The sequence below is a fragment of the Cervus elaphus genome, chromosome 22 (assembly GCF_910594005.1).
Source record: "Cervus elaphus chromosome 22, mCerEla1.1, whole genome shotgun sequence".
Classification (NCBI taxonomy): domain Eukaryota; kingdom Metazoa; phylum Chordata; class Mammalia; order Artiodactyla; family Cervidae; genus Cervus; species Cervus elaphus.
The window spans coordinates 20,308,481-20,320,195 of NC_057836.1; the positions used below are offsets into that span (position 1 = coordinate 20,308,481).

General features: G+C 33.4%; 1 protein-coding gene across 2 annotated transcripts; it reads right to left on the bottom strand.

Annotated features, from left to right (window-relative positions):
* Positions 1-525: 525 nt before the first annotated feature.
* LOC122680674 (NKG2-D type II integral membrane protein) lies at positions 526-11,500 on the bottom strand. 2 transcript variants are annotated; one of them, XM_043882286.1, is made up of 7 exons: positions 11,366-11,500; positions 7,836-7,943; positions 4,296-4,366; positions 4,068-4,103; positions 3,333-3,484; positions 2,931-3,034; positions 526-1,360 (listed from the first exon to the last, which is right to left on the bottom strand). In XM_043882286.1, the coding sequence occupies exons 2-7, from the start codon at positions 7,868-7,870 to the stop codon at positions 1,243-1,245; spliced, it is 516 nt and encodes a 171-aa protein (XP_043738221.1). In that variant the 5' UTR covers positions 7,871-7,943; positions 11,366-11,500; the 3' UTR covers positions 526-1,242. The 2 variants fall into 2 exon arrangements, with proteins under 2 accessions (XP_043738221.1, XP_043738220.1); XM_043882285.1 differs by having other exon boundaries at positions 4,296-4,388.
* Positions 11,501-11,715: the final 215 nt, after the last annotated feature.

An 11,715-nucleotide genomic window follows, 5' to 3' on the forward strand; every position in this document is an offset into this window, starting at 1 on the left:
TTCATAAAACACACAAAGAATAAATGCCCTGAGAATAGAGAATAAAATGCAAAGTTATTACTAGTTGTTACTCTGCTTCTCTCTCCACCACATCTTATGTTCCTCGTCTTCTCTATCATTCTATTTCCACCAAACCGGCTTTCCCTAGTCACAGACTCTTCTAACATCTGCATGTTTGCATGTAGCATTTCATTTGCCAAGAATTCTGGTACCCTAAATGATTTGCCCAGACAACGTCTAGTCATTCTACAGGTTTCAACTCAGGCATAGAGTTCTTTTTCCCTAGAAGCCTTGTAAATCTTCTTCAAATTCAACTATTTGTTTTCTAAGTTTTGTGGCAATTAATGCCATATTCTTATTGCAAGGAATAATTCAACTTTTGCCAAACATTTCGTATGCTTTATTAAATTTGTAGAGGAATTTTGAAGATTTGAGGGTGTATTTATTGATTTTTCAACTTTCACTTTGAAAATTTCAAGTATAGAATATTAAATGAAATCTCATATAATCTCCACCAAGCTTTAATTTTTTGAAACAAAATTTAAAAAGCTTTTTATTATGGAAAATTTCAAACATACACAAAACTGGAAGAAATAGTGTAGTAAATCCCCATGGAGTCACCAATTAGCTTGAAAAATTATCAACACATGGCCAGTCACATCTCATCTATATCATTCTCTTGTTCCCTTTCCATTTTTTTTAACCAGTAGATTCTTGTTGATTATTTATTTTAAATGTAGCAGTGTGTACATGTTAATCCTAAGCTCTCTAAGTATCCTTCCACTCCCAGGTAACCATAAATTCATTTTCTAGGTCTGTAATTCTGTTTCTAGTTTGTAGATAAGTTCATTTATATCATTTATTTTTTAGAGTCCAAAAATAATCTATTTCATACAATAATTTTCTTTCTCTGTCTTCATTCAGTATGACAATCTCTAAGCCCATCTATGTTGCCACAAATGGTATTATTTTGTTCTTTTTTTATGGCTACTACTCCATTGTTTATGTGTACGATTTTGTCTTTATCTATTAGTTTTTATTCCCTGCAAAAAAATTTTTATATGCTATACATGGAAAAATTCAGTAACTATGTAGAATTTTCTTCTTTTCTTCAAGAAATGTATGTGTTGAACACATTCTTGAACACAAGAAGAACTGTTCCTGTTGTGAGCTTTCTTTGAGTACACTCAGAGAATGGCTTTTGAATCTTTGAATACTTCATATTTTATTAACTATAAGATTTTACACAATTCTCTGCATACAGATGTATGTGTTTGGAGTTAAGCAATTTTCTGTATAAGCTTTAAAACTTGAGCCATAGACTGCACAGGTTCCATTCTGCATTTCAACCATTGTTAGTCTAGATTAGAGAGAAGGGCAGATTATATTCACAGCTTTATTAATGTAGAAATACAAACATGAAATAATATTTAAATATAGACACTGAAATAATATCATTCAGGAGATTTTAGGACCACGTGTGTTCTTTCTTAATTCATAGATATGCAAAATACAGCCAACTAAGATAATAACCATAAAAATTGCATTCTATTAAAAACTTATGTCACTATTTTTTGTACATTAGAAATTAGTCACTTTGAAAAGTCTGAAATCTTTTCATCTATGTATGTAAGTCAAAATGAAAGCAAAAAAACCCAAATACTTAGAAATGAATTCAGAATTCAATTTAGAAGTTGGCAGATGTCTTGGTTTGTGCAAAAATAAACAATCTTCTTCAGATATATGCAATTTTACTTGGTAAAAAATATAAAAATAAACTGTGAAATCCTCTAATACACATATACAAGTGTGTGTGCATATGTGTGTTTAGCTATTCCATGTGCTTGCATGCTAAGTCATATCAGTCCTGTCTGACTCTTTACAAACCCATGAACTATAGCCTGCCAGGCTCCTCTGTCTGTGAGATTCTCTAAGCAAGAATACTGGAGTGGGTTGCTGTGCTTTCCTCCTGGGGAGCTTCCCATCTCAGGGACTGAACCCGAGTCTCTTAAGTCTCCTGCATTGGCAGGCAGGTTTTTTTACTAGTAACACTACCTGGGAAGGCTGGTAGTCCATGTAGAGATTGCTATATCTGTATATCTATTTTGTCCCAGGATCTTGAATATTTTATAGTTATATAATTAATGTAATAAATGGTGGTTTGTTTTCTACTAGGAACCAGTAGGAAATTGAAACTTGAAGAAAGAGTAATGATGCTACATCAGTGTGAAATTGAGAAAATGAAAAGTACAAGGTTTGATAGTATATGTATTTAAAAAAAATGAAAGAACAAACTTTGTTAATGTAGGAAAAACTAGCCATTCTAGGGAAAAAAATTAAGAATTTTTTTTAGTAACTGCTCTTAGTTGGTCTCAATCTATGTACATTAAAGCCACAATTTTTCTCACATTTTTTCATATGCTTCTTCAATTTCTGTGTTTGTTTCCCCAACTCACTCTCATCACATTTCATGAGGGTACTGATTACACTGGATTATACATTATTTATTTATAACTATATCTCTGAAGTGTGAAGTTTTTGAAGACTCTAAGCCCTATTCATCTCTGTAGTTATTTCTGTGTGGTTCCTTGGGAACCAAGTCACACTCAACAAATATTAATAATATGCAGAAACAGAACTTGGGTATGCTAGTTGTTTTGCTTTTAGCAAAAATGAAATTTTGTACTTGCAGCATGAAAAATATTGAAATGACATGATACAAGATCTTAGTATTTCCAGAGAGTAAAATCTTTTTTGTTAAAAGTAAAACCTTGGGTAACACAGAAATGAGGCCATCCCAGATCAATTCTAAGATGTATAAGGGGTTTCAAATTCCAAGTATATAACAAAGTTAGAAGATAGATAGTCCTTTTTGCAATATTACATGAAATACAATATTACATTTCCTTCCAATTGTTAAGGAAACTTACAGGTTGGGCGAGAGAATGGAGCCATCTTCCCACTGCCAGGAACCATTTGTGGAAACTTGTACTAGTCCCATCCAATGATATGACTTCACCAATCTAAAGAAATCCTGTTTGAAATCGCAAATAAAATCAGAATTCAGAATTTCATAAATGCAAGGCCATAGTCATTTAACCATTTCCCCCCACACTTGGGGGAATGCATTCTCTCCACTAGCATAATTCTGACTTAAACACCGCATACAAAATACCTGGAATTTCTGTGCTTTCTTATTTCTAACGCAGAAAGATTTGCGTTTGTTATGTGTGAGTCTTAGTGCCTCTCTTGTGTTTCAGGTTCACATTCCAGTGAGTCAGTTCATATCTTAAGACTAAATATACAAAGGGGAATTAAAACAAATACTCAACCTGGTCATCTTTGCTGTATATCTTCAGGAGACTGGAATTTTGAGACATACAAGAAGCTTGGCTCTGGTACCAGCTTTTGCTCTCATTAAAAAATTGGTAGCAGTTATTTCTATAACATATCCAGTTTTTAGGACATGGACCACAGTAATTTTCTAGAAAGGTAGAGTACATTGTTAATTCTGCATGTCTGGACATTATGTGTGTGTGCATGCTGTTTCTTCAGTCATGTCTGACTCTTTGTGACTCCATGGACTGTAGCCTGCCAGGCTCCTCTTTCCATGGGATTCTCTAGGCAAGAATACTAGAGTGAGTTGCCATGCCCTCCTCCAGGGATCTTCCTACCCCAGGGATCTAACCTGCTCTCTCTTATGTCTCCTGCATTGTCAGGTGGGTTCTTTACCCCTAGCACCACCTGGTCTGAACATAAGAGCAGATTTTACCTGGACAGGTTAAATACCTTTTTTATTTTGACTCTAAAATTCAATATAATTAACTCATTATGATCCTGCCCAAGGACATATCTCTACAGATTTATACAGGGAGGGATGCCAAAATGATGTCCTTTACTTTTTACAAGTACCTCCTCATTATAAGTAAATACATCTACAGTGAATTGTGGACAAGAATTCATCATTTTCATATTCACTTTCTTGTTCATGCCATCAGATATGTGCCTATACCCATGTATAGATGCATGCAGTTTGTGCATCAAAATATCAGAAAATTTTCACTTACCTTTCAAAGAAATTGGAGCTTCTTGGTTGAATAATGCTATTAAAATAATAGTTATTGAAAGAATTTATATTGTTAGTAACTGATAGTTTAAGCAAAAATATAAGCTCAATAAAAAATATACTCAATATTACTAGTTTATATTTCTGTGCCTCTGAATACTAGTCAAAGTAATGCATTACAATGGTTAGATCAATATTGCTGCTAATTACTTTCTCTATTATCACTTACGAGTTATGATCATGGCACTGCATATGATTGCCATTCCAATGAAACGAATCCCCATAGCTATAGCAACGGATCTGGCAAGGACAAATGGAGATGCTGTCAAAGACAAAAAAAAAAAAAGTGAGAAAGATGAGAAAAGGTTCTGTTATCTTTCTGTTTAACTTAAATATTAGAAGTGTTTTTAATTGAGGGGTGAGGCTTGATATCAGTTCTTCTCTGTGATTATTTTTCTCAGGAAAGGTAAAACAAGTATTTTGTAAATTATTTAAAAATAAGGGTATAAAAATGTAATATCCATTCTTACTCCTTTCTTCAAGTTCCCTAGTCCTACTCCTCCATTAGAATAAATTTCAGTTATCATTTTAAAAATTTAAAAATTTTCACACTGATACAATAAGAAATGCAGACAGTTTCCTTCAACTCTCTTTTAAAAACACATGCTTAAGGAAGTACACAAAATATTCTGGAAACATTAAGAAAATATCCTGGTGATTATTCCATATTATGTCTTACAAAGTTGTCAATTTTTTTTTGATTAGCGTCTTGCATTGTGTTTCATCAGTATATGAGCAAAATCTAATTATTGGCAGATGTTTATTTTTTCCCAGTACATACTTAAATGATTTCTTAGTTTTTGCTTTTAGATATGATGATATGAGTAATATTCACATATATCTGTGCATGTTTTTTGAGTACCTCCCTAGGAGAAATTAATTAAAGGGCACAGGCTTTTCCAATTTTCATAATGATTGAACGTTTCAGGCAAAAGAAGCCATACCAATTTATGTAGCACCAAAAATAAATTCAAAAGCCTGTTTCTTCACACTTTCCTTCACACCATATATTTCTATTTCTTTATATTTTAAGCATATATATATATATATATATATCTGATACACAGTATTATTTTTAAAATCTAACTTTGTTTTTCCTGTTATGAATGAGATTAAACATTTATCCATGAGGTTAAACAATGCTTTTTTAAAAAAGTTTCTCTGGGACGTCTATGTCTGGTCTGTTTCTTCTCAGGTTAAAATTATTAGTTCACTTCATGTCAATGTTTTGCAAATACATGTCCCAGATACCATTTTGTTTTAACTTTACATATGATACTTTTGAGATGTCAGAATGGGTAATGGCTGACTTAATCAAACATTTCTTTATGGCTTATGCTTTTTCTGATATGAATAAAAGTGTCTTAATTATTTTGAGTTTATAAAATATGTTATGCCCATGTTCCTTTGTGATATTTTGTGGTTTCCTTTTGTATTTGGTTTATTTGGTAGGGGTGTGTGTGTGTGTGTCTGTTTACTATTATGTGGGAGCTAAACTTATAAAAAATTTATTTTCCAAGTGGACACTGACTTTTTGTAACATATTTGCTCAATAAATCAGTGTGTTCTCATTGATAGGAAACATACCTTTAGCATATAATATATTCCAATGTGTACCTGCATTTATTCCTATACTTTTTAGTCTATGTTTCCATTTAAACAATATGTAAAATTTTCTAATATGTAAAATACTTGAGTATTTGTTAGTGCACACAATATAATATTATATTTCATTTTTCGGATGATCTTCCCTATCATTACATTTCATATGTGCCTGTGCTTAGTCGCTCAGTCGTGTCAGACTCTGCGACGCCATGGACTGTAGCCTATCAGACTCCTCTGTCCATGGGGATTCTCCAGGCAAGAATACTAGAGTGAGTTGACATGCCCTCCTCCAGGAAATCTTCCCAACCCAGGGACTTAACCCAGGTCTTCCTCATTAGCAGGCTGATTCTTTACTGTCTGAGCCAATAGGGAAGCCCCATATATACCTTAAGAATTTTAATATCAGCTTTCCAAGAACCTGTCAGTTTAAAAATATGATACAATGGTTTTTCCATAGAATTACACTAAATGTATAAATTCAGTTCAGTTCATTCACTCAGTCGTGTCTGACTCTTTGTGATCCCATGAACTACATGCAGCATGCCAGGCTTCCCTGTCCATCACCAACACCAGGAGCTTGCTCAAAACTCAAGTCCATCCAGTTGGTGATGTCATCCAACCATCTAATCCTCTGTCATCCCCTTCTCCTTTAATACAGAGATAATTTACATTTTGAAAATGCCTTTTATCCTTGAACAGTTTTTATTTCTATAACACATGTCTTATTTTATGTTCACCAGTACAATTTTAAATGAGTAAGTTTATTTCTAGGGTTTTCAATTTAAAAGTGTGCTGCTATTCTTTTCTGATATTTTGTTTTATGCATATGGCATTTGTTTTTCATCACATTTTCCTTGTTTTGTAGTTAGTAAGGTATTAATTTTGTCTTATTTTCAATCAAGTTCACTTACTAGATATCCTTACTGTTTGTAATATTTTAGGTGAAGGCTTAAAAAATATTTTTTTCAAATAATATTAATTTTGCCTTTTAACTCCAATTTTATATCATTTACCTCTTTCTTTTCTTGTTAATTCTGCTAACACCAGCAAAACAATCAATATTATTCAACAGTAATAATAATGAAAATTCTTCTCTTTTTCTAACTACAGTGAAAATGTTGCTGCCGTTTAGCAATAAGCATAATGTAGCTTCAGAAAAAAAAATACATCAAAGGCAGTACTTATATCTTAGAGGTTTCTAAAATTAAGTTCTTTTTAATTAAAATTCATATCAATTTTTATCTGAAACCTTTTTAGCATTATGTATACATTCATACAATCTTTCCACTTTGATTATTACATAGTGCACAGTTTCATTCCTATAATTAATCATCGTAAAATGATGTTATTTGATAATATACTTTGAACATTTAATCAAAATTTATAAGTGAGAGTAACCTGTTGTTTTTCCTTTTGTGTAAGCTATCTCAGGCTTTATTTTTCACCATATTCCAGATTGGTTAAGAGAGCATACCTTCTTCACCACCCAGAAACATTTCTGTGAATAGCGGTCAAGTCATCTCCTCCATAATGTTTAAGGACATAACTGAACTGAAGGAAATTTGATATTTCCTTTCTGTTTTCCATTTCTATTTACTTCTCCTTAAGGCTAGGTTTTCATGGCTTCCCAGGTGGCTCAGTGATAAAGAATCTGTTTGCCAATGCAGGAGACTCAGGTTTGATCCCTGGCTTAGGAAGATCCCCTGGACCCCTGGAGCAACCCACTCCAGTATTCTTCCCCAGAAAATTCCATGGACAGAAGTACCTGGCAGGCTACAGTCCATGGAGTTGCAAAGAGTAACTGAACACACACACAAGTCTAGTTGTTCAGCAATCCCTTAGAAATTACTGTCTTCATTATTATGATGATTTCTTCATTTTTAGGGCATGAAAAGATTCTAAACACAACAGCTTCTGCTAAATTTTATTATATATTCCAATAGCACATAAGCTACCAGAAAAGACCATATAGCATATGAGAGAGAATCTCATATCTGCTTTCTTCATGAAGGTAAAATAAACTGAATGCTTATCATCAATTTAGTCACAGTTTCTAAGATTCACCTCAGGACACTGAGAGAGACAAATGAAACATAAGACTTACGGTTTTGTCCACGTTGACTTGTGGTTAATATACATGTTCTCTTTTGGCTTTGTCTAGAAGCACCAGACTTTACTCGTTCACTGGCATAAGTATGAGATTCACTCATCTCTGGAGAAAAACAGTTCAAGCCACTATGTCATGGTCTTTCTGCCACTCAGCTCATAAATGTTAAAATTTAAGTTGGCATTCCCATCCATATCCTTTTTAAAGCATAACATCAAATTACTTTTATTTTGTATTACCTTATGATTTTTATGCTTTGTGATGTAAACAAATGCTGGGCTGAATGAAGCCCAAGCTGGAATCAAGATTGCCAGGAGAAATATCAATAACCTCAGATAGGCAGATGACACCACCCTTATGGCAGAAAGTGAAGAAGAACTAAAGAGCCTCTTGATGAAACTGAAAGAGGAGAGTGAAAAAGTTGGCTTAATGCTCAACATTCAGAAAACAAAGAACATGGCATCTGGTCCCATCACTTCATGGGAAATAGATGGAAAAGCAGTGGCAATAGTGGCAGACTTTAATTTTGGGGGCTCCAAAATCAGTGCAGATGTTGACTGCAGCCATGAAATTAAAAGAAGTTTACTCCTTGGGAGAAAAGTTATGACCAACCTAGACAGCATATTAAAAAGCAGAGACATTACTTTGCCAACAAAGGTCTGTCTAGTCAAGGCTATGGTTTTTCCCAGTGGTCATGTATAGATGTGAGAGTTGGACTATAAAGAAAGCTGAGCACTGAAGAATTGATGCTTTTGAACTGTGGTGTTGGAGAAGACTCTTGAGAGTCCCTTGGACTGCAAGGAGATCCAACCAGTCCATCCTAAAGGAAATCAGTCCTGGATATTCACTGGAAGGACTGATGCTGAAACTGAAACTCCAATACTTTGGCCACCTGATGCGAATAGCTGACTCATTTGAAAAGACTGCTGCTGGGAAAGATTGAAGTCGGGAAGAGAAGACAGAGGATGAGATGGTTGGATGGCATCACTGAATCAATGGGCATGAGTTTGAGTAAACTCGGGGAGTTGGTGATGGACAGGGAGGCCTGGCATCCTGCAGTCCATGGGGTCGCAAAGAGTCGGACACAACTGAGCAGCTGAACTGAACTGAACTGATATAAACAAAAGTACATTTATGCTATGGCAAAATATCTCTAGCAAGATCTTATGTACTATTAAAGTGCTAATGTGTTGTAATGAAATATAACATCAAAATAAAACAGTGCATCATGAAAAAGACTGGTTTCTAAGGAGTTACACACTTGTTTGATTCACAGTGCCATTTACTAAGTTAATAACTTCACAGATTGCAAGAAGAAAGAAAGAGAAAGAAAAAGGGAGGGGTTTGGATGAAGGAAGACAAAGAATATTAACACAGTCTGGCGTGGATCTTTTAAAAAGTTAAAGTAAATAATATACATCTAGTGTCAATAATGTAAATTTGGTAGTAAAGAGTATATAGTAGTGTATCTAATGTTCTTCATAGTGAAGAACTTGCAAAGAATAAAATAGGGTCTATAATTTTAGGATAAAGATAAGCAAAGACTCTTCCCTCTGAACAAAGCAAGTGAAAACTCATTTTTTCTTTCTTTTTGAACAGTAATCATTACTGAATATGTAAAAGCCTCTTTATAAATGAAATGCTAATACAAATTACCTTTTACACCTAAAATTAAACTAAAACATTATTTTCTCAGATGGCAAAGAATCTGCCTGCAATGAGAGAGACCTGGGTTTGATCTCTGGGTCAGGAAGATCTCCTGGAGAAGAAAATGGCAACCTGCTTCAGTATTCGTGCCTGGAGAATTTCAAGGAGAGAGGATTCTGGTGGGCTACAGTCCACAGGGTCACAAAGAGTCAGACACGAATGAACGACAAAGACTTTCACATAATATGTAATGTAGCAAACTTTATTATTAAATGTGTGAATAAGGTAAGAATATTTTATGGTTGAAGAAATTAAATTTTAGAGGTGGCCAAATTCATACTGCTTACTTAATATAGTGCTACCACTTATAAGTAATTTATAATACTTTAGTTTAAGAAGCATTTTCAAATTTATGTCACTTGAGTTGAATATCACAGAGATCCACTAAGGTAAATATGAAATGTTTTTTATCTCTATTTACTAGAAAAGGAAACTTAAGTCCATAGAGGTTGTGGAGTGTCCCAGATCTCAAAGCTAGAGACTGGTAAAAGCTTGATTAAAATTCAATTCTAACTCCAAATCCTAAAGCTGTTATTATTTTAGTCTGCCTCAAATTGTGAGATACATTACTTTGTTAGTTAATGAAGGGGAGAAAAAGCTTTCAAGTTTTTGAAGCCTTGATTTAAAATATAATATGAACATAAGTGATTCAAAGTAAATTGCTTTTCTGTGACTTATATGTTTGATTAAATTCTGGGTATTTTAAAATTATACAGAAAGAGTAAACTCCATTTATACAGAAAGTATGTACCTTTGCCATGATGAACCCACCTATCTCAGACCAATCCCACTGTATAATTATGACTGCTTATCTATATCAAAGATGAATTCAGAGTTTTCATTTTTTAGAAAGGGTTCCTGAATAAAATAAAAATGGGATTTTTTTTTCTAGTTTTGTCTCCTTGTGGTAAGTTGATATGTTTACATTAGAAAAGTGAGAATACAGAAAAGGTTCATGCATGCAGATATTAAAAAAAGGAAAGAATGGAAATGAGAATTCATATAAAACCAAGTAGCATTAACCTTTAAATTTTCCCTTACTAGAAAATAAAAAAATAATCATTTCAAACTGTTAGAAAATGTAATAGTTGCTTTTAATTCACAGGATATAGCGGTAACTGCTTTCTTTGCAAGGTAAATCTGGGTAGGATATATAAACTTTTACTGAATGATTTTTCCTAGTATGCTTTTTTTGAGCTTCTGTCCATATCATTGCCATCATTTACAAGTTATCACCATCATCATCACTAACAAAACTAATCTCACATTTGTTTATATATTAATATCTTAACATTGTCTAGCGTAGCTCTCAGACAAAATGTGTTGAATAAGTATGCATAATGCTTAGAATTTTTAAAAATGTTGTTTTATATTTGACTATGATTGTTGGGAACAATGAAAATAATTTGTTTCCTTTTAGCAAGTAATATTGTATGTCACAGAGGGTAAGTGACTTGCACAAGAGTAGAAAACTCGTGTGTGAAATTTTAAATTGAAATTCAGTTCTCTAGTCCCAAAAGTAAAGATTTATTCTTTTAGCTTTATTTGAAGACTTCATCTTATAGCATCATCATAACTTCTGATTCTTCAATAAGTATATCCTACTTATCCATCATTAAATAAAGTGAAAAATAATATACCCCTGAAGTAATAAGTATTCCTTGCCTTCAGTAAGTCAGTTCAAACACTTAAGAAACAACTAGAATTACCTTACAGCATAAATATTTTTAGAAACTTTCTTGAGGTTAAAACCTCAAGAGTTCTTATTTCTTGAACAACAGCTGTTAGAAACACACAGAGCGACGCACACAGACACACACCTGATCAGAGAAAGAAGATCCTGATTCTTGTGGATAAGAGCCTCCTGAAAAAAAAGACATGTCCCGAGTTCCCCATTTAAAAATGACACTAGTGATTTCCAGTCAATTTTGATCCCTGAAGAAAGATATGGTAGGTGTTTTTCTCATCTCATCTTTCTGTTGAAAAAGCACCACACAAACCACAGTACTTCCGCCTCTCATTGCACAGAATGTCACCCTTTTGATGGAATAAATGTTAGGTTCTAACATCATTTTATGACTTAAAAATGGTAAATTAAGTGATAACAAATAGCCAGAGTTTTAAGAAACAAATGATGGGATAACAGAATCACTTTCTGAATTTTTTCCAA

What these genes read in the sequence shown, in the direction of transcription:
- LOC122680674 (XM_043882285.1), bottom strand. Translation starts at nt 7,941, where the DNA reads ATGAGTGAATCTCATACTTATGCCAGTGAACGAGTAAAGTCTGGTGCT. An exon ending in AAGTCAACGTGGACAAAACC is followed by an intron (nt 4,389 to 7,835) that starts GTAAGTCTTATG and finishes TGTCTTTGACAG; the next exon opens with CATCTCCATTTGTCCTTGCC. An exon ending in AGCTCCAATTTCTTTGAAAG is followed by an intron (nt 3,485 to 4,067) that starts GTAAGTGAAAAT and finishes CTACCTTTCTAG; the next exon opens with AAAATTACTGTGGTCCATGT.